The sequence below is a fragment of the Cucurbita pepo genome, chromosome 3, assembly GCF_057944985.1.
Source record: "Cucurbita pepo subsp. pepo isolate OVF chromosome 3, ASM5794498v1, whole genome shotgun sequence".
Lineage (NCBI taxonomy): Eukaryota > Viridiplantae > Streptophyta > Magnoliopsida > Cucurbitales > Cucurbitaceae > Cucurbita > Cucurbita pepo.
This window is the reverse complement of record NC_141800.1, coordinates 526,423-551,618: the sequence shown is the minus strand read 5'-3', so window position 1 is coordinate 551,618 and position 25,196 is coordinate 526,423. Positions and strand designations below refer to the sequence as shown.

Sequence of the window (25,196 nt, the reverse complement as noted above, 5' to 3'; positions counted from 1 at the left end):
AAATGAAGTGTGGAATTCCCTACGCTTTCTAAGAGCAAAACAGAAGACCCAATTAGATCAAACATCTTTGTTCAACCAGCCCCCTCTCTCTCTCTTAACTATCTTCAGAATATGGTAAGATAGAGTACGGGATTCCGTTCAACATCCTATTGAGAGTGAATCCCACGTTAGCTAATTAAGAGATTAATCTTGAGTTTATAAGTAAATAATACATTTTCGTTGCTATGAAATCTTTAAAAAAAATAAAAAATAAAACCATGATGATTAAAGTAACACAACATGAATCGTGATTCCTAACATAAGATTGACTATGAAAGATCTACTTACACTCTAATTACTTACTTAATTGACACTCTAAAATTAAACTTGACCAGCATCTCCAAAACACTTTCAAACACTTGTGAACTTGGGAGACTCTACAGAAAATTCCCACCAAATTAATGTCCCCCCACCATTTTCCTGCTACCTAATCCAAAAATCTCTCACTCTCTCCCTAACTATATATTAAACCCCATTTGTTCATCTTCTTCCAAACCAAAATCTAGTTCAGCTACTGAACTTCCATGGCTTCCTTTCATCTTCCATTGCGTTCATCAATGGCGGCTCTGCCTGTCGTTCTCTGTGTCTTGTCTTGTTTCTTGCCGGAGCTTGCATTTGCAAAAACCAGACACTATACCTTCAATGTAAGTGGGTTTTTCTTTATCTCTTTTATTAAAAAGACACTATACATTTTTTTTGTTTTTTTTTTGTTTACTTTTTCTAATTTCTTAAAAAAGAAAAAACAGTAAGTAATTTACTAAATATGTTTGTAACGTTTTTTTGTCTTAAATATTAAATTAAGAATCTTAAAACATTACGAGGATCTTAATCTTGGCTTAAGGTGGTCGGATTTTTCAGATAAGATACCAGAATGTGACGAGACTCTGCCACACGGTGAAGGTTCTAACCGTAAACCGGCGGCTCCCAGGGCCGCCATTGGTGGCCAGAGAAGGGGACAGAGTCCTCATCAAGGTCATAAACCACGTGGCCGAGAACGTCACCATTCATTGGCACGGTGTCCGCCAGCTCCGAACCGGTTGGGCCGACGGACCGGCTTACGTGACCCAATGCCCAATCCAGACGGGTCAGGCGTACACTTACAATTTTACACTCAAAGGGCAGAGAGGGACTCTGCTTTGGCATGCCCATATCTCGTGGCTGAGGGCGACGATTCACGGCCCCATTATCATCCTCCCCCGCCGGAACGAATCCTACCCGTTCGAGAAGCCCCACAGGGAAGTCCCCATTGTTTTCGGTGAGGAGAGGTTTGTTCATTAATGGCGGCGGTGGGTTGGGACGGGATATGAATCTAAGCAAAATGGTTTGTTTTTTTGTTTGTTTATGTGGTGGGTGCAGGGGAGTGGTTTAATGTGGATCCGGAGAGTGTGATTCAGCAGGCTCTGCAGACGGGCGGAGGGCCTAATGTTTCTGATGCTTACACCATTAATGGACTTCCTGGCCTTCTCTATAACTGTTCTTCTAATGGTATGGTATACTCCAAGGTTGTGTATAATTTGACCAAAATTGTACTAAATTTGTGCTATTTTCAGATACTTTTAAGCTAAAGGTGAAGCCAGGGAAGACTTACTTGCTCCGATTGATCAACGCTGCACTCAACGATGAGCTCTTCTTCAGCATCGCCAACCACTCCCTCACCGTCGTCGACGCCGATGCTTCCTACGTCAAGCCTTTCCAAACCGACGTCGTACTGCTCAGCCCCGGCCAAACCTCCAACGTTCTTCTCAAAACCAATCCCAATTTCACTAATGCTACTTTTTTCATGGCCGCTCGCCCTTACGCCACCGGTCAGGGCACTTTCGACAATTCCACCACCGTCGGAATCCTCCATTACGGCCACTCATCCATACCAATTCCGGCCACTGGAATTCCGAGTCTAATTCCCAATCTTCCCGCTATTAACGACACCAATTTCGCTTTCAATTTCTCTAGAAAATTACGGTCTCTTGCCAACGCCAAATTCCCTGCTAAAGTCCCCCAAACAGTGGACAGGAAGTTTTTCCTCACCGTCGGGCTTGGAACTGCCCCTTGCCCGAATAACGCCACGTGTCAAGGTCCCAATGGTACGAGATTTGCTGCCTCTATTAACAATGTCTCTTTTGCACTCCCGTCGACGGCGCTTTTGCAGGCCTACTTCTCCCGCCGGGCTAATGGGGTTTACCGGACTGATTTCCCGGCAAGGCCGATTTTCCCGTTCAACTACACCGGAACGCCGCCGAATAATACGTTTGTGAGTAATAGTACGAGTTTGGTGGTGTTGCCGTTCAATGCGAGTGTGGAGGTGGTTTTGCAGGGGACAAGTATTCTGGGGACGGAGAGTCACCCTCTTCATCTTCATGGATTTAATTTCTACATAGTTGGGGAAGGTTTTGGAAACTTCGACCCCAATAAAGATCCAGCTAATTTCAACCTGGTTGACCCCGTTGAGAGGAACACCGCCGGCGTTCCCACCGGCGGCTGGGTCGCCTTCCGTTTCTTCGCCGACAACCCAGGTGGAATATAAATCTCCATGCTTTCATATTTATTACACTAAAAAAAATTTGAAATTTTAGTTTTAAGCTAAAATTTAGACATTTTGGGCGGTGAAACAGGAGTGTGGTTCATGCATTGCCATTTGGACGTGCATACAAGTTGGGGGCTGAGAATGGCCTGGATTGTCCTCGACGGCCCAAAACCCAACCAGAAACTGCCGCCGCCGCCGGTCGACCTCCCCAAGTGTTGAGACATTCCGTTTACTAAAAGTTTTGGTCTTTATAAATTAATAATTTCCAGCTTCTTTTCTTTCCCTTCTCGCGTGTTTTGCCCAAATTCTGCTTCTACATGAATCTGTTTCTGTAAAGTTCAATAATCTCTTTGAATTCTTCATTTTCCTGTCTCTGTAAAGTTTGATTCAGCCACTGCAACAATTTGTTTAGTGTAAAGAATGAAACTTACTACAGAGTTAAACACGCCATTGCTATCGATACGATTTTCGGAATGTTCATTCGGTACAATTCGTTAGGATGAAACTGATATCCACATTATTCATACAAACTCGATACGTTTAGATGGCGTTAGTACATTACATGTCGGTCGCGCTCGTACTCGGAACGAGCAATCGGAGTTACAGCATCAGCATGGAAAAGTACTGCTCAAATTCTTGATCAATAGTTGGGGCTCTAGCACTTGATTGAGCCTCTGCATTAAGAGAATGAATGTGATTTAGTAAATGGCAAACAATGAACTTCAACTGATAAAGATTCTTATGGAAGATGCGTTTACTACCGTGGTTTACTGTCCATCGTCCGGAGGAAAGAATATAGGCATTTGGGTCCAATCCGTTTGAGTAGAAAAGATCCTCAAGTTCCTGGTCTGTGCATTGCTCAGTTTCATCATGTCCATATTCAGCAAAATCATAATCTTCACGGCTATCCAGTTCTAGTAGATGTTCCTGAACTTTGTGAACTGTTTCGATTCTATTTTCGCCTCTTGCAAACGCTACTTCCTGCTCGGTCGAGCTCGATTCCATGGCTGTGGAGCTTTCAACTGAGAAATGGGTGTTTTCAGAACTTGCGCCACCAAAACTCATACATTGTGTGGAAGAACTGTCATATGTGCAAGCTTGGTTCATTTCAAATTTGGCTCCATGAAATACAGATGTTGCAGAATCAGTCTCTTCGCAGAAGCTATTGCTATCTTTTGCCGATTCGGGACTCGACCCATCGTCGAAACGCAGTACATTCGCGCTCCCCTTTATGAATTGTACATTCATGTGCTCGGTTTCGGGTAAGCCATTATACAGAAAGGCAAGCTTGGAAGGGAAGCCTTCATTGCAGTGTTTATGTTTTGGTGAAGGCAAGCCCAAATGTTCAGCCGGTAGCTTTCTTTTCTTGTTCAAGTCAAAAGGGTTGGTCTGGAGCTTAGAAATTACATAGAAGCTGCAAAAAAAAAAAAAAAAAAAAAAAAAAAAAAAAAAAAAACAACATTAGAAAACGACATAATTCTTCAGATAAGAGACAGGAAAAAGGCTGCAATCCTCCATTAATTTGGATGCAAGACAGGAACTACAAGAGATAATGCTTCAAACTCTCAGTGAAAATATACCAACAACAGAGCTGGATTAAAATAAGAGTTCCAGCAACCAAAACATGAAAACAATGTCTTAGAACATTTTGACTGGATACGATCTCTTTCCAAAATGTGCTGGTAACGCATAGAATTGGTAGGATTTCGTTTTCAGTCGTCTAATTTCTCAATGTGTATTCTAGGTAATTAAAATCGGTAATAAGTTGATCTGTACCAGTAAGGCAAAATCGCAGACTCCATCAATCGATTGAAACTTCAAAAAAGGAAAAGAAATCAGACTTCCCTAAATTAGTATAGCGCGGATCAAGATTGTTCTTCATCTCCCGAGTAAATAATAGCAACAATAACGATACTCGAAACACTAAGAAATGGGAAAGAACCTAAACCCCATCTTGATCCCCATCCACCATTTCAGTAATTAGACAAACAAAAGAACAGACCTACTTGAAATCTTCACTAAATCAAACGAAAAGGGAAAAAAAGAAGAGAGGAAAGTGAAAGTAAACACTCGATGAACAGTATAAGAAACATAATCCAAAACTGATAAAAGTGGTGAATCTTAAAAACCCAGATGATAAACCTGTTGATCTCAGCTGGGTTCTGTTTCTTCTCCTCCATCTCAATCGATCAGATGCAGAGACAAATCCAAACCCACAAACCCAGAAATGAAATCCAACAACACTGGAAAAAGAAGAGGAAAAAGACGCTAAGAAATTGGAGTCACAGAAGCCTGAGCAGCTCGCGCAGGATAGTTATTGTTGCTATCTTTTCATCAAACGATTCCCAGAAAAAGGGAAATAAAAAAAGGGTAAGAGAATTGGGGGAATTGGGTCTTACTGGTGCGCGCCATCGAGTCAGAATTAGACACGTCCATTTGGAGTTCACGTGGGTGGCACGAGAAAGTTGCTTCGTTCGTTCCCCCCAATCCCATCACTCTCATCACTGCGCCTTGTACTGTTTCTTTCTCTTTATTCCAAGTATTTTAAAAGGATAACTACTGTGAGAAACCATATTTTATTTCTTCCTGCCTTTTCTAGAATCTAAGAATGTGGATAACGTAAGGATATTCATATTTATAATCTAATTCCACTTTTTAAAATACCCTATAATATCTAAAACACTATTGGGTATAATCTCAATTAAAATGTGAGAAATTTAAAGCAAAATATATTTATATAAGATTGTATGAACAGTAGCTCGATTGATATCTTGAATTCCACTTTTTGCATGGTTATATATTACCAAAAAAAAAAAAAAAAATGCATCATGAGCCTTGGATCCAAGAATGGATTGACATTACCAAGTCAATTAATAATTGATGCAATAATGATAGAGTCAACTATCAAGTCCTTTTAGCTGGAAGCACTGTTCTTGATTTTGAACAATTTCTCTTCAATGAAATTATTGATTTGAATTTACCGACTAATCAATCCATTCTGTGCAAATTAATAAGATTTTTCTTATCTCTAAGAACAGATTATAATTTCTTAATGAATTCAACCGTTCTGGACAAAAGATAGAACCATCCACATTAGTACATTAGCAATGAGCTTGTTCTAAACTTATATTTACTTTTTCATTTAAATTTAAATGATGGTACTGAAAAATCAACGTCATATAAGTCCATCTCATTCTTTAATGTCAGAAAAAAGGGAAAAAGTTGCAGCCTTATGTTCAAAAGTATTGAAATTTAGGAAACTTTATAGTATACGACAACAAGATTATCTTTTGTACACAAGAAAGAAGTGAACTTTTCGTAACATATTCAGCCAGCCAAAGCAATGGAAGGATGAAAATGGGAAGATAAAAGAGAAAATGTCTCTTCAAAAGAAGAAAATAACAAAAATAAATTATCGCCTTATGAATGATAAAGGAAGGAAAAAGCAATTGGAAGAATATACTTGAAAGATTCAATCGCAAAGAAGCATAGATGGAGAAACAAGTAAAAACACCATGCAGTGTTAAAGATTGCATTATATCTTAATTGCAATTTACCTCCTTTTTTTTTTTTTGTTACAAGTTACAGAGCTACGACTACACAAAACAATTTGTTAGCATGTCCAGTGAACTCATGTACATAAACACCCGGCTACATCTGAGATCTCTCTTTTTCTACATTAACCTATAACCCGCATCGTTTTCTTCCAGACCCTAACTTCGAACGGATTTTCTAAAACAAACAGGAAAGGATAAATCATACCTGAAACAGATTTGCTGAGTTCTTGATGTCAACAAGAAGCAGTTCGGGATAGACAATATCAGTAACTCTCCAACAAGCCACGGCTGTCACGCTATCATATCTATTCAACATTTAGAATGCTGTTTGAAATTTGGGTTCTTCAAAGAACCACCACTCTGCTGAAGAGCTCAGTAAACATGAATCCTTCATGGCCATTGAGAGGTGCATAGCTTGTTGTTCTTAAACAAATGTCATGGGCAGAGATGAACTTTCCTTTCAAATTGATACACTAATAGATTTGTCATAGGCCGTTCGGAAGCGAAGACCAGAGCCATTATGTCTCGACATGGGGCATATCCAACTTAATATATTTGGGCCAAGAATCTGTTGTAATGAGATAGAACAGCTCAGATAGCATACAGATAAGACTCTGGGCAGTCCAACACTCAGCTATATTTGTACAAACGTAAGGATGTGATCAGCTAGCACCACATTTAAGCAGCCATGCCTATTAGAATTTGATGCATCTATGAAAGCTACCTGACAATGGATGAATGCATTCTAGGTCGTACAGTCTAATACATGTCATGTTTGAACGCAACAAAACAAAAACTAACAATTACGGCCCCATTTGATAACCATTCAGTTTTTCAAAATTAAGTTTTTAAACACTACTTCCATCCATAAGTTTCTATGTTTAATCTTCACTTTCTACTGATGTTTTCAAAAACTAAGTTAAGTTTTGAAAACTAAGAAATATTCTTCAAAAACTTGTTTTTGTTTTTAGAATTTGACTAGGAATTGAAGTGATCGAAAAAATGGGATGAACAAGTATAAATTTTAAAAACAGATGACTAAAAGCGAAATCTTTATCAAACGGGGCCTAAGTAAATACTTCATGCAGCTATAACACTACATGTTTCACACTGATCAACCATAGACATGAATAAGCCTCGAGCATTTCCCATTTTGAATTGTCAAAACATACATTTAATATGTAGATAAATGACCCTATGTCATTCTATACATCAATGGTTTCTATCACCCTACAAATCAGGCAAAAGAGAGGAAGAGAAATAAACTATAGCAAGTACCGTGGTAAGATTCTCAAAGGCACCAAGATCATACGGATGTGAATACACATTCCCACCTTTCTCCGCAAGCCACATAGCTCTCACTCCTTCATGATACTAAAAAGCAAACAAAATGCCTGGTAAATCTGTCTGAATTAGCAATTCACCAGCAAACAAACTGACAAGAAACCGAACCGGCAGAAACTAACCTCTATTGTAGTCTTATTGTGCAAAATTAAGTAAATGTGCCAACCCAATAGAACATTTAATGCCATACTTAATGGCAATAGCAACAGCCCAGCAACAATCTGTATAAGTGACAATGAGCATAACAACTAATTTGAACAACAAGCATGAAGAATTTCAAAAAGGAAAGGAAAAAAGAAAAAACAAGGATGCACTATGTATTTACATATATAGTCCTAAAAGGGCCTCCAACTTCCAGCTCATCCGAAGGAGGATCAATTGTAAGACTGCCAATGAGTAATACCTGAAGATTCAGCAAACAATGAAACAAATTTTAAATGCAAGGAGGATGCCTGCATGCAACTACTTCAATAAGTAAAACACAAGGAAAGAAACTGGCTAGAAAAGAAACGAAGGAAGAATCACAAGTCGTCTAAATCACATTGCATCAAATGACTTACCAGGGAGTAGATACATGCGACTACAGCATACACGACAAACATGAAGAACAGCTTATAGTTTTCATGGCCGACGCAGTTATTTATCCAAATGCAATGGTGGTCCTTTACAGTTTATAAAGAACCTTTAGCATAACATCTACATAAAATTTTAAGCGGTAGGGTACTGTATAAAGACAATGATACATACCATTCGCAAAATGCATCTTTTGCAAACTCGGCAATGATGTGCACGAGGAGGCTTATATTGAGAACACTTTTGACAGTATCTTAGGTCACCTCCCTGCAATATAATCGATATGATCCAATTCTTCAAAGTTCATTATAATGTCGGGGAACAATTGATAAAATATTCGATCATATTTCCTTAATCAATTAGTTCTGTTGATATGTAATCAAATTCTACGAATCCATTAGCCTTAATATAATTTGTAGATCAAGAGGTCTCATAGAAGAGCTATTCATACTCTCGGTTCCTCATTACCCAACAAGATAGCGATTGACTGGTCAACACAAACAAAAACACAACATTCACCTAGAACGGGAAAAGAGAGAGAGGATCAAGTTATTAATTGGGCATAGCAGATAACAATCGATGGGGCTAACCAAGATTTTTCAACTTCAATTCCAAAACACGATCAGAATGAGATCGAGGGAATAGGATCTACATCGCCGTTGTATAAAAGACTCTAATAACCACAAATCAAATAGCTTGAACTCCGTGAAAGATCGTAGTGACCAGATAAAACAGAGAAAAAGATAAAAGCAAAGGCAACACCGAGTAATGGGTACCTTACGCTTGATCTCGTGAATAGGGTTTTCGGAATCCTCAATGTCAGGCATGTAGGTCGAAGGGACCCGACCGGGATCCGTAAGGATAGCAAGGGCGTAACTAGTGATGCACATGAGAGCCACGGCGGTGAAGACGACGGCGTTCATAATTCCAGGCGAGGTTATAAGGCCAAACCACCGGTCGATGAATATAAAGACGGTGGAGAAGTAGATAAAGGAGATTGCTAAGACGACAACGGCGACAGGAGGAGAGATGGTAAAGCCCCGCTTCATCTTCTAGGGAAGCGAGGGAGGGAGACCCACCGGCGGCAAGGCTCCGGCGGCTCCGGATGTTGAGGGGATTAATCCCGGTGTGAAATGCAATGTTGAGAAGAAAAAGAAGAAGGCTTAAATGTAGAAGGGCGGAGTGGAACCGGTGGCTTGCTTTTTACGAATTTGGGCTTTTCTTCATCGTTCCTCTAACGAAAGCGTCCCCTTCTCGGTGGGTACTGAACAGTAAATTACTTAGTTTGGAAGCTTGTTGCGTATCATCATTTAATATTTCCGTTTTCAATATTAAATTTTCTTTGCGTATCATAACTTATATATTTAAATTCAAATATCCTTTAATTTTTAAAATACAATGAAACTTTCCCAAAATTTCCATTTTTATTGTCTATTTTTTTAATTTTATTATTTTAATTTCGATGTTTTAAATTTTATCTATTTTATAATTTTAATTTTCTTTACTAATTTTGATTTTCATGAATAAAATTGTTAATTTCAAATTATCATTACTCATTAAGTGGATGAATCAAATTAACAATAAGCTTCTACTTTCAATTCAAAGGGATGAACTTCAAAGCTAACGATGAAAACGAACATTTAGCATTTAGGCAGATCGGAAGGTGGCGGCGGGAGCTTCTGGTTGGGCCGTTTTCCGTCCTGTACGATCCAGGCCATTTTCAACCCCCAGCTGGTATGAACTTCCAAGTGGCAGTGCATGAACCATGCCCCCGGATTATCAGCGACGAATCGGATTGCCACCCAGCCGCCGGATGGGACTCCGACAGTGTTCCTCTCCGCCGGGTCGGCGAGGTTGAACTTTGCCGGGTCTTTGTTCGGGTCGAAATTTCCGATGCCTTGACCCACCACGAAGAAATTGAAGCCGTGTAGATGGAGCGGGTGGCTCTCCGCCGTCACGATACTCGTGTCCTGCATTACCAGTTCCACGGCGGCGTTGTACGGTAGCACCACCACCTTCGTTCCGCTACTCACCATCGAGTTCTTCGGCGGCGAGCCTGCACAAGCCAACCAAGTATGAATTCTTTTTTCAAGTCTGTCCGTTCTTAATTAATTAGTTACTAATTTTTCATCTAATAAATTTGCGTACCTGTGTAATTGAATTTGAACGGCGGATTGGCCGGAAAATCAGTGGTGTAAACACCGTTAGATTTGTTAAAAAAATGGGCTTGTAGAAGAGCCGTGTTTGGCTGCACGAACGTCACATTATTGATCGACGCCGATAGTCTGGTGTTATTTGGGCCTTGACAGGATCGGTTCCTCCGGCACGGCAACAACCCCAATCCCACCGTGAAAAAGAATCTCCGATCAACCCTCGTCGGCACTTTCGCTGGGAATTTCGAATTCGCCAAGCTCCGAATCTTCCCGTTAAACTTGATGGAAAAACTCGTGTCATTGAACCGGGGAAGAACCGGTTTATGAAGAGGGAGCTTAATGTTCTTCTTTAACAGAGATTTTGTGGATTCGTACTCAAGCAGACCAGTGACAGTGGTGTTGTCAAAGGCGGCCGGTGCGGTGGCGTATGGCCGGGCGGCGATGAGGAATGTGGCATTGGGAGCGTTGGATTTGGTGTGGAGAAGGACGTTCATGGTCTGTCCTGGAGTGATGAGAACGACATTGGTTTTGAAGGGCTTGACGTAAACGGCATCGGCTTCGACGACGGTGAGTGTGTGGTCGGCGATGCTGAAGAAGAGCTCGTCGTTGAGTGCTGCATTGATCAATCGGAGTAAATAGGATTTGCCTGGCTTTACCTTGAGCTTGAAGGTATCTGCATTGATCAACCCCTTCGCTTAGATAAAGATGGATACTTGGGCATTGTTTAAGGCATGAATTTAGAGTACCTTGAGCAGAGCAGTTATAGGAGGGGCCAGGGAGGCCATTGAAGGTGAAAGCATCAGAAATATTTGGAGCACCACCGGTTTGCATGGCTTGGTTGATGACAGCCTCTGTATCAGCCTTCCACCACTCCCCTGCAATGCCCATTCCAATCAACTCTCTTCAAAACTAAAAAAGTTTCAAACAGTTTGCTTACCAAAAATGATGGGAACTTCTTTAAGAGGCCGAGGGAAAGGGTAAGGCTGATGGGTTCTTGGGAGAATGATGATTGGGCCATACACAGTGGACCTTAGCCATGAGATATGAGCATGCCAGAACAATGTCCCTCTTTGCCCATTTACTGTGAAGTTATACACATAGCTCTGCCCTGTTTGGATTGGGCATTGTGTCACGTACGCTGGCCCGTCCGCCCACCCACTCCGCATCTGTCGCACTCCATGCCTATTGTTGAGAATACGTTAGTGTGCAACCTAATCTATTAGCTTAAACTTTTTGAACGAAGTATATTTCGTTGCAGCGTACCAATGTAGGGATATATTATTTTGGACACGATTAACGACTTTGATTAAGAGACGATCGCCTTCTCTAGCAATGATTCTAGGCCCGGGAAACTGCCCGTTAACGGTCACGACGGTCTTTGTTTGGCAGAGCCTTGTTACATTCTGCAATTGAATCTGCAAGACAATTTGATAAGTAGTGTTGAGTGGGAAAATGGTGTAGTGTTTTAATGAAGCTCACATGAAACTTGTAGTGTCTGGTGATTCCTGCATTGGCCGTGCTTGGAAGCAAACAGAGAAGACTAACAGAGAAAGCAAAGCAAAAGGTGGCTTTCAGAGAATCAAAAGCCATTTTTTTTAATTAAAAATCTGATATTTTCAGTTGGATGAAGAGAAGGACATGAAATGAAAGATTTTTATAAGGGGAGGGGGTGAAATCAATGGGTGGGTTTGGTCAATTAGGTGAATTTAACAGCATTTTTATTTTTGTTATGTTGTATGTTTTATGAGTCCATCAGCCTCAACTTCTAGTTGCTGCTAAACCTTTGTTTTCGAGTAAAATTGAAGGTTTTGTTCTAACTAAACCCATTTTACATTTTCTTTTTAACACATAACTACTCGATTAATAAATGTTTACCATCTCAAAAAAGTCAATGGTTCGATCCATTAAGCTGGCACAATAACATTTCGTCTCACAATTTACCCCAAATCACAATTTTTTCGTTAGTGTTGGCACTTATTCCGGTCGATGTGGGATCTCACAGACACAGACAGAGCGACACATGATTATTAATATTAAAATGAATAGGGGAATTAGGGAGGATTCAACCTCCAATTGGTGCCACTTTCTAATCACAAGCTAAGAAGGAATGCAATGTTGTACCCACCTGCTTGACTTTAATTCACATAATATTCAAATTTTGTTGAATCAATTTATAATTAGAGAAAGTATTTCATAAAATTAAAAATAAATTGTGAAAATATTTTCTATTAGTTCATTAAATGGTTTGATTTTTTAACATACCCTCCGAATCTCCTCTCTAATCTCCAGATTTTTTAGGGAACTTCTTTATTGACTTTACAACATCTGCATTAAATGTTGTAATATTTGGTCGCTTGGTCACACTTCCATTATTGTCTCAAAAAGTGTCGTAAATAATTAATATAATATTTTTATTACATTAAAAAGCTCATGAATATTTTAAATGTACAGGCAGGGAGGAAAAAAAGAAAAAGAAAAAGAAAAAGAAAAAGAAAACTGTCCTTACACGTGGCGAAATTGCAGCTCACTCAAACTCACTACACCCGTCGGATCAAACTCGCTTTTTTTTTTTTCTTTTTTATTTTATGATATCACAGAGTATATAGGGGACCCACATACGGACGGTATTAAAAAGCTGAAGGACCACCATAATAGCATGGACCTACGACTACACACCAAAAACCGTAAGATTTTAATCAATATCACGTGCTAAGTTACCCCGATAGTTAAAACGCTTCCATCAAATGGGCCCGGGTCATTTACAGGCCCATACCCAACTTCTGACCCGCTAAATCGCACCGAATTTCCGCCAACCCGATCCGGGATTTTTTCAGATCGAATTCCATCCACACGTTTTGTTGATGAAGATGCCCAATTACAAACGCTTCCACGCCGAGGAGATCCGAATTTCCGAATGTAAAACAGTGAATCGAATCGTTTCCTCTTATTTCTCCGGGCACCCGGTACAGAATCCGGTCGCCGGTCACCGTCATTTCGGCGCCGCGAAACACTAGCGTCACCGATGGCAGTGGCGGGAGCCGGGTTTGATTCATCGGAACCCGGTAGCAAAGATCCATTGCCCCTTGAAAAACGAAATTCGAATCCTCGAAAACCCGAAACGAACCGGCGGTTCGGTTCAGGAACTCGTCTCGGAGCGCGGTGTAAGCTGGTCCGAGAAGGAACGTGAACTGAGTGCCGGAGTCAACCATGGTTTGACCCGCTCCGGTGTGGTCCGGTTCGAAAACGGACTCGGGTATCGGAAGTAACTTGTGGGAAACTTTGATCCCTTCAAGCTGAACCGTGTAAGCAACCCGATCGAAATACGGTAATGGGGTCGACATTTCGATGAGTGGAGTGTAATTCAACGGAGCCAACCATGAAAAATTAGCATCTCCGAGTAATAACAAACCGGAAAAATCATATTCCGATATGCAATAGGAAAATTTGGGGAAACCCATTTGAGATACAAAAGAGAGAGATCCACGATTCATACCCATTAATCCGGTGTTCTTGGAGTCTTCTTCATTGTTGGAGCTGAAAATTGAATCCATACAACCGAAAACAACATTGGAAATCCCGGAATTGCCGATGTAAAAAGTATCGGTGGCGAGAGTTCCTTCTGAAGAAGAGGCATCAGCGTAAGACAGAGTGGCGTGACAGAGATGATTGGAATCACAAGATGCCGGAATTGGAAAATCCCGAGTTTGGTCGGTGCAGGTGGACGAGGAACAAGGAATCGGAGTGTACGAGGAGGACCCGGCCGGGTTGAATGTCGAAGATGAAGAAGAAGAAGAATTTTGTGATCTGTTGCAGTGGAGCCATGAGAGTTCACTGCCGGTGTCAATGACCATTGTAACATTCTGCGGCGGCGTTCCGACCGTCAGAGAGACAGTGAGGCTGACGTTATGCCGGAAAGGAAGCTTGTCAGGAGATCGCCGGATGGATTCCGGCGGAATAACTTGGGTTTTGAGGGGAAGAAGAAGGGCTGGGTTTTGTGAGGAACAGAGTATGAGATTCGGAAAGACAGAAAACAAAGTACAGAGGAAGAAAGGGAACAAAGATTTGAGAAATTTGTGGTTTGAGGAATTGAAAGCTATACAATAATCCCTCATTTTCCTTTTCTTTCCTGGAATATTGGAATCGGAAGACAGTTGGGGGCAGTTGGAAGCTCCTGAGTGAAGAAATCCGAGCAACTTCGTTGTCTTTCTTTTGTTTGCGAGAACAGAGTGTTCCCAAAATCTTTGCAACCGTTCGATAAATTTCTCCTTTCCTGCGAAGATGAAGATCCAACTATATATATATAATTAAAACAAACAAAAAAAAATTCCCAAAATTAAAAAAAGGAACAAAGAAATTCACACTGAGATCTCCAGAGGGTCGTGGCTATTCGGTGCAGAACCACGATGTTTAAGCAAGACAAGACAACCGAATTTTGTATTGTCCCATGTAATATCGAGCTACATCTCTTCTCTCTCAATAACTTCAAGGTCAAAACAGGTATTTTTGATACCGTATTTTAGACGGAAAAGTATAAAAAAATAATGAGATCTAATTTTTATTAATTTCTATTCTAATATTCGTTTTGAAAGGTTTATTTTAGAAAAATTTAATTATTTTATCTTCATAGAAAAATAACAAAAAGGCTATAAATTTTTATATAATGAAAATTGAAAATAAAATTGCCTACCCCATTTGAGGAAATTATTTTGAATAATTAAAAATAATAATTCTAGTGTACCAGAGCAACACTTGATGTTTTTTTTTTTTTTTTCTTTACCCCTATTATTTTAGGAAATAAAGCAATATTCACTGAATTTATAAATCGGTTTTCTTTTAAATATATATATTTCTGTGTCGTGAAAATAACACTTGGAGAAGAAGCGACGTTAAAAGGAGGCAGAGCAATAAATTAATATTTAGACAAAATTAGTAAATCGGTCACTGAAACAGACAAGGACAGAGTCAAACGATGCTGATGATGACACGTGGGAACAATTTAAGATTAATGTTACGTTAATTGCATGCCAGATCAGCAAAGGCATTAAATTAATAATTGGAAGGATTTTAAAAATATATTTAATTATGGTTTTCATCAATACGCGGTTTTCCTATAATCTATGTATTCTATAAATGTGTCTGCAACTTGTCTGAAGTAATAAACAAGCACACGAAAAAAAATAATTATATATATATATAAATATTCATTAAATTAATTTGTATAAAAAACTTTTATAATTATAAGAATAATGGGATCGCTTGTTATTTGAGCAAAGAAAAAAAAAAGGAATTTTAAAAAAATGAACACAATTTTATTCCATGAAATAGTAAAGTTGACATTTTTATTATTTTCTTTTACTTAAATGTCAAATAAAATGAAATTAAATAAATATATAAAGAAAAAGGAAATTTTGTGACCATGGTGTATTGAATGTGAGAGGATAAGATGCATTTAATGCCGTCTCCATGTTCAATTCATTTGAGTTTCATTATCGATTTTTTTTTTTTATATATTTAATCTGGTGAATCTCTACCACTTAAAACCTCAAACACATTAATTTTATTAAATAAAATTCTAATTTTTTTTTATAAGTAAGTTAATTAATATATAATACTTTTTTTTTTATATAATTTTTATTTCATTATTTTTTAAAGTTTATATATATATATATATATATATATATATATATATATAAAACTGAAAATGGAAAGTTGGAGAAAGTATATGAGAAAAAATCTAAAAGATTGGTGGTTTCACATGTGATGCTGAATGGGTTGAGAACAATAGAAGGATGGTGATGGGTCCTTTAATATTAAAGCTATTATTCACACCTTTCATCTAATTTAACACTCCACTTAAAGGACTGTCCCTTCCTTTTAGGTATCTGTTTCTCTATTTCTAACCATAAATAATTTCCACCATTATTCATCTAACTCTAGAAGCTTCTAAATTTAACCTTATCACATTTATTTACTCAAAGTCAATAACTTTTATGTGAAAAAAACCTAATTTACCTTATCTTAAAATCAAACATAACATAGTGGATAAAGACGTGTCAATTATTATTAAATTATACTAAAAAAAATGTATAATGTAGTGTACATTTACATATTTCAAACATGGATAACAAAGTGCTTTCATAGTATGTTGGTGTTTGATTTGACTTGTCTTGGTCAACGAATTGAATTTCTTCCATGGAAATTGGCCATGTGATTTAGTAGCCTACTAATTATTATTTAAATAATAAAAAATAGAAGAAATATAAATAATACTTACAACCATTGTTCTTCAAGGGATTGAAACATAGTATTGTAGTATTATTTAATGACCTCATTAATAATGTCATTTAACGTTAAATATAATATACCGGTCAAAGCATAATTAAAAAAAAAACTAATTCGAATTCAAATGTTAGGTTAAAAACAAATATTACATTTCCATACTAAAATATATTAAAAATAGATTATTACAGCATTAATAAGTATGGAATTTATTTGTCCACTTGGTTGAGCTTGCCAAGGCCATTGCAACGAGCACAAACGATCTGAGTTTGGTCTTTGCGAGCCGCATTAGCCCTCAGCGCCGCTCCCGATCGCCGGACAAACCCTGCGCCGTCGCATTCCGGACACCTACGGTAGACCAGACCACGAAAACCGCCGCCGCAATTAAAACCTCAACCATTGAAATTTAAATTAAAGCTCCTCTTAAAGCATGGCAGATGGGTAGTTTGTTTAATTAATGTCGTGAGACTGAAACTGAAATTAAGAGTAAAAGACAATAACAGAAGCAGAACAGAATTCCACTGCAGAGAAAAGGGGAAAATTTATGGTGAAGTATTCTTTAAATCGCATTTGTTAATTTAATTTCAATGCAGAAATAGATGGCTATAGAAGTACTAGAAATTTTACTTACAGGTCTTTGCGAGAGAAGAGGATAGGGAAGGCGGTTCCTACAAGAGCCACAGCTACAGCGCCGGCGATCAAGTAGGTGGTGCCATCGGCGGAGACGTCTCCAATGGCGGCGACCACTGTAGAAATTCTCCGGTGCTTGCTGCTGCTTTGGCGGAGGGACAACGCCGAGGGTCTCATCGGCTGATTGGAGGGCGGAAAAGGGGCGGCGGCGGGCGTTTGCTTAATGGGTTCTGTGGAAGAAATACGTGGAAATGTACACAAGGATGCCATGTTTTGCAGAGGACTGAAACTGAATCTGAATACAGGGGGGACGAAGATCAAGAACAGAGTTTTTGTAATTTGGTGGTTGGAAAGGATGGAGGGATGACTTGAAGTTGAATGAAATCTGGATAAGGCTGTATTGGACTTCAGGTTCTGATTGTTGTGTAGATAAGAATGGCCCACCATATGAATTTCTTAGTGACTAACTCCCTTCTAATTTTGTCCTTTCAAAATGGACACCGAGGCGTCAAATGTTACTCAATCATAAATATCTTAATATTTCGAAAATATGATACATATGAAAAGATATTAGCTACACAGAGTAAAAAAAACAGAGGCGCCAAGCAACCTATGCAGTTTCCAGTGGAATGTGCAGTGTGTAGACACTTGTCACCCACAAGATCCAGATGGTAGAAGACCTGAGAGAAAAGCCAGCCTTCGATCATGCATTATGCAAAGAACCTCCGCTTCCGAATTAGAAAGCCCACTCCTTGGGGTTCATCTTCATCTGCTTATGCCTTTTTGTCATTTCCGTTTAGATATTAACACAAAAATCCAACAATCATAGCTTACAACTGCCGCAGATGACATGACTCGGAAGGAATCCGCACATGGCGACACACAAAGTTCAAAAAGTTGCAAGACATGTGAACCAACATCTCTAATACCAAACAAAACGAATAAACTTCCATTCCTTCTCCCAACAATCACCATCTGATGTGTGTTCTGGTAGTTCATTTTCACGACAAGGAAAAAAGGAGTACAACCTGTGCTGTTCACTTTCCTGCCCATATATTTGACAATTCATGCAAGAGGGAAATCAGAAAAGAGATTACACTTGGAATAAAGGTAAGGTATATTATCTTTGATATTAACTTACAAAGCTGCAAAAGTTGCACATGCATCAAATGGCATCCTTTTCATTGAGAAATGACGTTGGTGGTTGATATACAAATGTGCATAGAAGTTTAAACCAGTAAAAGCCATGAATACTTGAACTTTCTAGGGTCCAAGAGTCTTTTTTAGTGCATCGGCATGGTTTTGATAGTAACATATTAATCAACTTGTAATAAACAAAGCCCTGGCCCTGCGTGCAAAGTTCTTCAATGTATAATTTACCTCACCTGAGTCTTAAATTGTCCCCACCCTATCAGCATTGTCAATCTGCCTTCCTTATAAGAGGATGGGTCCGTCCTCCCTTCCCCAGCATTGTCAATCTGCCTTCCTTATAAGAGGATGGGTCCGTCCTCCCTTCCCCAGAGACAGAAATGTAATGAGCTGAGACCTGTGACAGATATGACTTCCCTCAAAGTTTTTAAAAGGCATATGCTAGAGAGAGATTTCCACACCACATCATTATAAAGAATGCTTCTATCTTCTCTTCAACCGATGTGGGATCTCACAATCCACCCCCTTCAGAGCCCAGCGGCCTCGCTGGCACTCGTTTGGATTGTGAGATCCCATATCGATTGGAGAGATAAACAAGTGTCAGCAAGGACGCTGGCCTCGAAGGGAGGTGGGTTGTTAGGTCCCACATCGGTTGGAAAAGGGAACGAAGCATAAGGGTGTGGAAGCCTCTCCCAAGTAGAGACATTTTAAAAACCTTGATGAAAAACTCAAAGAGAACAATATCTTCTAGCGGTAGACTTGAGCTGTTACAGCTAATAACTTCAAGGGGAGAGAGTATAATAAGTATCAGCTGAAAGATAAAAGGCAACGAGAGAGATAATAAGAGTTCCTTAAGAATCATCGTACAGCAGAAACAGAATGCCACAAAGCAAAGTCAGAGAGATGAAATTTAACTTAAAGGTAAAACCATGAAGGGATAAAGAGAAAGACATACTAAAAACAGAAGATTTTCGTATTCTAAAGATAAGAGCTGCTTTGCAGCGAAGTTACAATGTTATGTTGCATAAAAGGAAAAAATGAACCTACTAGACATCAACAAGAACTCCTTACCCATCTCTTTCCTTCTAACATCAAACAGCAAAAGATATCAAATACTCGAACTGCCAAAAACCCTTGACTGGGCAGATTCTACAACTCTCTCCCTTCCTTATCTCTACATATACTTGTCCCACCATGTCAAAAACTCTCCAGTCAACTATATTTAAGCTATCAAATTCAGTATTTCTTTTTGATGTATAGCTATATACATCTGATAAAACAAAAATTGTAAAGAGCATACAGGATGGGAATTCAACCTCTCTATAAGTATATAACTAAGCAGAAAATGTATAGTTTGCGTCCGACACCATAGAGTGATTATTCCTCCTTGAGCGTCTGTTGAATAAGGTAGTAGAGAAGCTCCTTCTAATTAAACCAGTAACTGAACCAGAACGACGGGATGTACTTCTAAACCTCCCAAAAAAGGAGAAGAAATTGCGAAAAATACGACGAAATCCACCACTTTCACTTGATCTTATCCCACTTGACGCCCATGTAATACTCCTTGGAACACCGCTGGTGGTACTAAACCCACCATCAATTTCAGTGTAAACAACAGGAAGGTCATGTTCTGCAGCTCCCCTTCCCCAAGTGAACCTTCCAACAGCAAATCCCCCCCCGGGAAGCCTCCAAATTGTTAATCCAACAACTTCTTCAGCAGAAGCTGGGGAGCTCCTGCCACTGCCATGCGCATCGGTAGGCAATTGGTGGCGACAAACAGGACAGGAATTCCGGATAGAAAGCCAAGGGAATATACAATCCGAATGGTAAATATGCTTACACGGCATCTGTCGAGCCTCAGAGTCGAGCTCAAATGGTTCCTTACAGACCGCACAATGTGATTCCAAAGGCACATCGCTAGCAAGAATCTTAACCACAGGCAAAGATTCAATTGCAGCCTTCGACGCCGGTGGGTGTTCCAATGGGCCAACCCCGTTCACCTCCAGTTGCGCCAATTGATTGAGAAGGCGATCGATCCCCGATCCCATCAAGAACTCGGATATATTAGAAGGCAAGGAACGGAGACTAGCCCCCGTACCATCATCATAATAAATCTCATAATTTCCTCCACCTCCAACACCATTATTACTAATAGCGCCCGAATTAGAGGGATCGCGTAGAACAATGATACGATTGAAAGAGGAGCGATCCTCACCGTTTCTTCGGCTGCGACGCAATCTTGGGACGAAGGAAGGGTCTAGGTCAGAAGCATCATCGTGGTTCATCGCAGCAGGTGGAAACCGATGATCAACCGGAGAAAGAGACGGCAGCGACCTAAATTCTTCTCCTCCACAATCAAGACAACAGACCTAATGTAGGGCCCGAGCCCGAGCTCTGATAAATCGATTGCATCTGTAGCAAAAAGATGTCGATCCCATCAAATCCATCAATTGATCGATCGAAAGAATGGCACCATAACTCCTTGACAGAATATACCCTAATTATATAAAGTTCAATGAATTGATTGAAATTACCTATCCGAATTCGATGCTCGGAAATCAACGAACGCCAAGAAACTTCAAGAATCCAAAAATGATCTCCCTCGAATGGAAGAAAGGATGCCAAAATTGCAGAAAAGAATTCGCCTTTTAAGTGGTGTAGTAAAATCGAGAGACAGAGAGATTCGCAACAGACGAAAATTGAGGTTAAAAACAATTGCGTGGAGCTTCGACAGCGAAGGCACGTCGCTTATCAAAGCGTGGAATTAACGCGCCAAATTTCGTTATTATGCACAAATTTCGTTGCATTAGTTTTTAAATAATTAGCATTAATTATTGTTGGTTGCCGCCATGTGCATTTGTCTTCAATTTAAATAAACTAAAACAATACCAATTTACATTAACAATCTTCCATTCTGTTTATTCAAATTATTTATTTATTTATTTATTTATTTTGTAATGATTGTTCTAAAATCAATATTTATATATTTTTTTTGTTACTCCATAATTGAAACATCGACCCTTTCTCATATTCATCACAAAATTATACATATTTAAATTTTTATATTTTTAGTTTCAGCTATGTTTATTCAAAGGCTTTTCTTGTTTGGGCTTTCAGGATTTAGTTATTTAATGGGCTTCCAAAGCCCAGCCCAATCCGACCCATTCAACAATTCGACATGTCGAATATTCTCTACCGTCCCCACGGCAATTTAAGGTTTCAGGCTTTCGACATCTCCTTCTTCATCAAGTCTTTGATGGCATGTCAGGCAATTCTGGGTTCTCGTCCAGCTCTAGCGAGACATTGTTTAAGCAATGCCAGATGGTACGGCCTTCCCAAAACAAACAATCGGTACATAATTTGTCATTGTTGTATAGTTTTGGTGATATTGTTGCTTGAATATGCATTTCGTCTACTGTCAAAAATTAGAATAGATTGGGTTGAACTTGCTTGAGTTTGATTGTGAGGGGGATCGAGTGTGGATGTAATCAATCCCATGGAGGGAACAATTCATATGATGGAGTTATACCAGCGGATCACGTAAGTAATTGTCATGAAGCAACGTAATTTATACTCTCAAAAAGGCCTTCTAGTTCTTGGGATGTAATTTATTTGCCTAAATTTACTTCGTTTCTGCTGCGACTTGGAAGAGAAATGTGAGATTCCACATCGGATGGAGAGGAACGAAGCATTGTTCGTAAGGGCGTAAAAACTTCTCCCTAGCAGATGCATTTTAAAAACCTTGAGGGGAAGTCCAAAAGGGAAAGTCTAAAGAGCACAATATGTGCTAGCGGTGGGCTTGGGCTGTTACAAATGGTATCAGAGCCATATACCACATCGATTGGAGAGAGGAACAAGTGCCAGTGAAGATGCTAGGCTCCGAAAGGGTGGATTGTGAGATCCACGTTAGTTGGAGAGGGGAACAAAACTTACTTTATAGACGCTTTTTAAAAACGTTGAGAGAAAAGTCCAAAAAGAACCATATTTGTTCTTGCATACTTAAATACTTATAAAAAAATAAGGTAATATAAAACTTTCTTATACTAAGAAGATTTCCCATATGCTGGATGAGCTGCAAATGTTGAGTTATCTGATGTGGCCAATGGTAAATGCCTTTGTTTCTTTTGTGTATATGTCAATCTCAGGTTTGGTTTCCTTAACTAGTTGGACTCTTTAACACCATTCTAAAATGTAGTCTGATATCTGTATTGAAATTTATTAATGCTCAATGGATGCCATGAACAAGAAGGCACTTGTGTTGGTAATCAGGAGAAATTCCTTCCTTTGCTTGAACTCTAATGCTAATTTGTTGGCTTTGGAATCATAATAAAGTGTTGTCATTCTGTCTTTGTTTTGTTTTGACCATGAGTTTCATCCAGAAAGTGTCACTCTAAAGAATCATGAAGATCTTGTCCCTTCTGAGCCCTTTTTTGTACAAGATATCCAAATGAATGCAAATTTCTTTGCTGAAAATCTCTTGTTGCTGTTTTATAGGTTAGTTGAAAGCTATTACTCCTGCCAATCTTTGCTGAACTAATATGCGTAACAGGATATTTATATTGACATAGAATGCAAAATCTTCAACAGATGCTTATTGGAGTCTATTTCTTGAGTAACTAACAAAAATAAGATAGAAAACGTACAAGAGCTTCTAATTCTTCAGGAAGGCATTATTTTTGTACTGTCATGGTAGACTTCTTTTCTGCAGTAACCTGGAATCGTCCTCACATGGAAGGGCAGAATGTGATGGCGTAACGCGAAACCTTACATTTTCGAAGGCTGGACGGGTCGTCAAAAGCATAGGTGTAAGCCTTGGGGCACATGGCTTTGAATAAATGAGCAAATAGTGTGGGTCTGCAGGTTTTGGGGTTAGCATACTTCCCTGTGCAGCAGTACTTGGCTGATTGCATGGCTAAACAGGCGCTCTTGCAGCCCACCACTTTTCCATTCTTCTTCACTTCCAAGGCTGATGGACAGAAAATGTTCACATCGATATCACAGGACGCAATGCCACAGCCAATTCCACCCCCAATTGGCTTCATTGAAAGAGGCAAGTTGAAGCCATCTACCAAGCTAACATCATAGTAATGCATTGGTGAAATAGATGATCCCAGAGTTACTTCAACAATAGTGGCTGGAGGAACCCCAGCAGTGCCTCTACAATGTAATCTGCCTGAACAATCTCCAGACTCGCACGAGCCTTTTCCTTCATGGCTAAAAGAACAGCCTTGCCTGCCCCAAATCCTGCCTGACCACTTCTTCGGCACTTCGACCACTACGTGCTTGCCTCTGCCGAGATGGAAACCGCCGCCCATTGGCGTCTGGTGGCCTGAATTGCCGAGTATTCCAGGCCAGACACTTTCATTGCAGTTGTTTGCTAAGATGAGTTGTTCTCCACCTGCAAGAAGAGAAAAACTTAGCGTATGAAGTGAATAAGAAGGGTATTGAAAGAAGAAGTGTTTGAATTACGCTCAGTTACTTGTAAGTGAGATGGAGATTGCCAAACAGAAGATGAGAAACAGGGAGGAATGCATGGTTTCAAACTTATGAACAGGCAGCCAAATGGTGATGATACTTCCAAACATTTAGCTGATAATGATCCGTATGACAGAGATTTGGAAAGAGAGGCATTACTTAAAGGCTGCATTGCTCAAGTTTTTCCCTTAGTTGATACTAACCACTTGCACTTTCACTTTCACTTTCACTTTCACTATAAAGGGATTTATCCATTCCTTCAAAGTGAGGGCATTCTGTTTCTCTTTATCTCGTTTGCTTTGATAGATCACCATAATACACTTTCCAACTTTTGAATAACGATGCTCCACTCTGCTAGATTTCCTCCTTGAAATAAGCTCTTTCGCTAAAGGAGGAGGGATTCAAGAAATCCCTCACAAGCAGATTCTCTTATTGTTTATAAAAAAGTGTTCAAAATTTGATGGAAACGATTGCTTGGCTTGTTCAAATAGAGAAAAGTTGTTTGATGAGTGTTCAAGTTTTGAATTTCATGCTTTTCATTTTGTCCCAATTTTTAAATATTGTTGCTTGCTCCTTTTGAGTTATTAGCAGCCTTATCCTGGGTGATCTAGGAAGTGAGAGGATATTTACGTTGATTAATTTAGTGGAAGATATGCTATCATACTATTGTGGGATAGCACTTTAGATGAACACAACTCTCCACAATGGTATGATATTGTCCGATCATGGGTTTATAAACAAAGAATACTCTCTCCATTGGTGAGGCCTTTTGGAGAAGCCCAAAGCAAATGCACGAGAGCTTATACTCAAAGTAGACAATATCATATCTGTGGAGAGTTGTGTTCATCTAACATGGTATCAGAGTCATACCCTAAACTTAGTCGTGCCAATAGATCGGTAAATCCTCAAATGTCGAACAAATGACTCCAAAAGAAAAGAAGTCGAGCCTTCTCGAAGGCATAGTCAAAAAATGATGACTCCAAAAAAAAAAAAAAAAATCGAGCTTCGATTAAGGGGAGACATACTTTGTTCGAGGGGAGGTGTTGGATGATGAAAGTCCCACATCGGCTAATTTAGGGAATGATCATGGGTTTATAAACAAAGAATACTCTTCCATTGGTGAGAGCTATTGGGAAGCGCAAAGCAAACTATGAGAGGTTATGTTCAAAATGGACAAATCATATCATTGTAGAGAGTTGTATTCATCTAACCAGTTTAGAGTTTTGTATTGTATTTTTTATGTTATTAATGTTCTAACGTTAAAAGTTGAGCTTATATTTGTATATTAATTCTTTTATTTCAAATTATAAATTTAAACTTAGGCTATAATTGATGAATTAAATTTATATTTGTAAAAAAAAGAAAAAAAGAAAAAAAAAGCTAAATTATAAAAAATATTCATCCAGTTTGGTTTAATCCAAGTAAGTTTTACAAATAATATTGCAATTTCTTACTAAATTAATATTGGCCAATAAA

General features: G+C 39.2%; 7 protein-coding genes and 1 pseudogene across 8 annotated transcripts; 1 reads left to right on the top strand and 7 right to left on the bottom strand.

Annotated features, from left to right (window-relative positions):
- Positions 1–271: 271 nt before the first annotated feature.
- On the top strand, positions 272–2,889 carry LOC111791480 (laccase-17). The gene is made up of 5 exons (XM_023672847.2): positions 272–683; positions 898–1,294; positions 1,396–1,524; positions 1,590–2,549; positions 2,649–2,889. The coding sequence occupies exons 1-5, from the start codon at positions 564–566 to the stop codon at positions 2,777–2,779; spliced, it is 1,737 nt and encodes a 578-aa protein (XP_023528615.2). The 5' UTR covers positions 272–563; the 3' UTR covers positions 2,780–2,889.
- A 106-nt stretch (positions 2,890–2,995) lies between these two features.
- On the bottom strand, positions 2,996–4,978 carry FHL (far-red-elongated hypocotyl1-like protein). Its single transcript, XM_023672859.2, has 3 exons — positions 4,703–4,978; positions 3,322–3,974; positions 2,996–3,234 (listed from the first exon to the last, which is right to left on the bottom strand). Exons 1-3 carry the CDS (start codon positions 4,738–4,740, stop codon positions 3,161–3,163), a joined length of 765 nt encoding a protein of 254 aa, XP_023528627.2. The 5' UTR covers positions 4,741–4,978; the 3' UTR covers positions 2,996–3,160.
- A 1,081-nt stretch (positions 4,979–6,059) lies between these two features.
- LOC111791486 (putative protein S-acyltransferase 16) lies at positions 6,060–9,295 on the bottom strand. The gene is made up of 7 exons (XM_023672858.2): positions 8,811–9,295; positions 8,209–8,301; positions 8,022–8,123; positions 7,787–7,864; positions 7,584–7,682; positions 7,396–7,491; positions 6,060–6,685 (listed from the first exon to the last, which is right to left on the bottom strand). The coding sequence occupies exons 1-7, from the start codon at positions 9,081–9,083 to the stop codon at positions 6,578–6,580; spliced, it is 849 nt and encodes a 282-aa protein (XP_023528626.2). The 5' UTR covers positions 9,084–9,295; the 3' UTR covers positions 6,060–6,577.
- A 313-nt stretch (positions 9,296–9,608) lies between these two features.
- On the bottom strand, positions 9,609–11,811 carry LOC111791481 (laccase-17). The gene is made up of 6 exons (XM_023672848.2): positions 11,667–11,811; positions 11,451–11,602; positions 11,125–11,369; positions 10,934–11,062; positions 10,183–10,860; positions 9,609–10,090 (listed from the first exon to the last, which is right to left on the bottom strand). The coding sequence occupies exons 1-6, from the start codon at positions 11,775–11,777 to the stop codon at positions 9,675–9,677; spliced, it is 1,731 nt and encodes a 576-aa protein (XP_023528616.1). The 5' UTR covers positions 11,778–11,811; the 3' UTR covers positions 9,609–9,674.
- Positions 11,812–12,572: 761 nt separating this feature from the next.
- On the bottom strand, positions 12,573–14,685 carry PCS1 (Eukaryotic aspartyl protease family protein). The gene is made up of 2 exons (XM_087122001.1): positions 14,547–14,685; positions 12,573–14,457 (listed from the first exon to the last, which is right to left on the bottom strand). The coding sequence occupies exon 2, from the start codon at positions 14,297–14,299 to the stop codon at positions 12,947–12,949; it is 1,353 nt and encodes a 450-aa protein (XP_086978127.1). The 5' UTR covers positions 14,300–14,457; positions 14,547–14,685; the 3' UTR covers positions 12,573–12,946.
- Positions 14,686–16,566: 1,881 nt separating this feature from the next.
- Positions 16,567–17,613, bottom strand: LOC111791489 (uncharacterized). The gene is made up of 2 exons (XM_023672861.2): positions 17,098–17,613; positions 16,567–16,814 (listed from the first exon to the last, which is right to left on the bottom strand). Exons 1-2 carry the CDS (start codon positions 17,541–17,543, stop codon positions 16,676–16,678), a joined length of 585 nt encoding a protein of 194 aa, XP_023528629.2. The 5' UTR covers positions 17,544–17,613; the 3' UTR covers positions 16,567–16,675.
- A 1,584-nt stretch (positions 17,614–19,197) lies between these two features.
- Positions 19,198–20,959, bottom strand: LOC111789727 (putative E3 ubiquitin-protein ligase RHC2A pseudogene; annotated as a pseudogene). The gene is made up of 2 exons (XR_015420477.1): positions 20,780–20,959; positions 19,198–20,657 (listed from the first exon to the last, which is right to left on the bottom strand). The product of XR_015420477.1 is annotated as a putative E3 ubiquitin-protein ligase RHC2A pseudogene (transcript).
- Positions 20,960–22,779: 1,820 nt separating this feature from the next.
- On the bottom strand, positions 22,780–23,868 carry LOC111791741 (Pathogenesis-related thaumatin superfamily protein). The gene is made up of 2 exons (XM_023673211.2): positions 23,725–23,868; positions 22,780–23,643 (listed from the first exon to the last, which is right to left on the bottom strand). Exons 1-2 carry the CDS (start codon positions 23,828–23,830, stop codon positions 22,970–22,972), a joined length of 780 nt encoding a protein of 259 aa, XP_023528979.2. The 5' UTR covers positions 23,831–23,868; the 3' UTR covers positions 22,780–22,969.
- Between the last annotated feature and the right edge of the window lie 1,328 nt (positions 23,869–25,196).

What these genes read in the sequence shown, in the direction of transcription:
- LOC111791486 (XM_023672858.2), bottom strand. Translation starts at nt 9,083, where the DNA reads ATGAAGCGGGGCTTTACCATCTCTCCTCCTGTCGCCGTTGTCGTCTTA. An exon ending in GCCCTTTTAGGACTATATAT is followed by an intron (nt 7,683 to 7,786) that starts GTAAATACATAG and finishes TCACTTATACAG; the next exon opens with ATTGTTGCTGGGCTGTTGCT. An exon ending in ACAATAAGACTACAATAGAG is followed by an intron (nt 7,492 to 7,583) that starts GTTAGTTTCTGC and finishes TTTGCTTTTTAG; the next exon opens with TATCATGAAGGAGTGAGAGC.
- PCS1 (XM_087122001.1), bottom strand. Translation starts at nt 14,299, where the DNA reads ATGAGGGATTATTGTATAGCTTTCAATTCCTCAAACCACAAATTTCTC.
- FHL (XM_023672859.2), bottom strand. Translation starts at nt 4,740, where the DNA reads ATGGAGGAGAAGAAACAGAACCCAGCTGAGATCAACAG. An exon ending in AACCCAGCTGAGATCAACAG is followed by an intron (nt 3,975 to 4,702) that starts GTTTATCATCTG and finishes TTTTTTTTGCAG; the next exon opens with CTTCTATGTAATTTCTAAGC. An exon ending in ACGATGGACAGTAAACCACG is followed by an intron (nt 3,235 to 3,321) that starts GTAGTAAACGCA and finishes CTCTTAATGCAG; the next exon opens with AGGCTCAATCAAGTGCTAGA.
- LOC111791480 (XM_023672847.2), top strand. Translation starts at nt 564, where the DNA reads ATGGCTTCCTTTCATCTTCCATTGCGTTCATCAATGGCGGCTCTGCCT. An exon ending in CCAGACACTATACCTTCAAT is followed by an intron (nt 684 to 897) that starts GTAAGTGGGTTT and finishes CGGATTTTTCAG; the next exon opens with ATAAGATACCAGAATGTGAC. An exon ending in TTTCTTCGCCGACAACCCAG is followed by an intron (nt 2,550 to 2,648) that starts GTGGAATATAAA and finishes GCGGTGAAACAG; the next exon opens with GAGTGTGGTTCATGCATTGC.
- LOC111791741 (XM_023673211.2), bottom strand. Translation starts at nt 23,830, where the DNA reads ATGTTTGGAAGTATCATCACCATTTGGCTGCCTGTTCATAAGTTTGAA. An exon ending in AATCTCCATCTCACTTACAA is followed by an intron (nt 23,644 to 23,724) that starts GTAACTGAGCGT and finishes CTCTTCTTGCAG; the next exon opens with GTGGAGAACAACTCATCTTA.
- LOC111791481 (XM_023672848.2), bottom strand. Translation starts at nt 11,777, where the DNA reads ATGGCTTTTGATTCTCTGAAAGCCACCTTTTGCTTTGCTTTCTCTGTT. An exon ending in CCAGACACTACAAGTTTCAT is followed by an intron (nt 11,603 to 11,666) that starts GTGAGCTTCATT and finishes ATTGTCTTGCAG; the next exon opens with ATTCAATTGCAGAATGTAAC. An exon ending in AGAAGTTCCCATCATTTTTG is followed by an intron (nt 11,063 to 11,124) that starts GTAAGCAAACTG and finishes TGGGCATTGCAG; the next exon opens with GGGAGTGGTGGAAGGCTGAT.
- LOC111791489 (XM_023672861.2), bottom strand. Translation starts at nt 17,543, where the DNA reads ATGGTGGGCCATTCTTATCTACACAACAATCAGAACCTGAAGTCCAAT. An exon ending in CTCTTCTCTCGCAAAGACCT is followed by an intron (nt 16,815 to 17,097) that starts GTAAGTAAAATT and finishes GGTCTACCGTAG; the next exon opens with GTGTCCGGAATGCGACGGCG.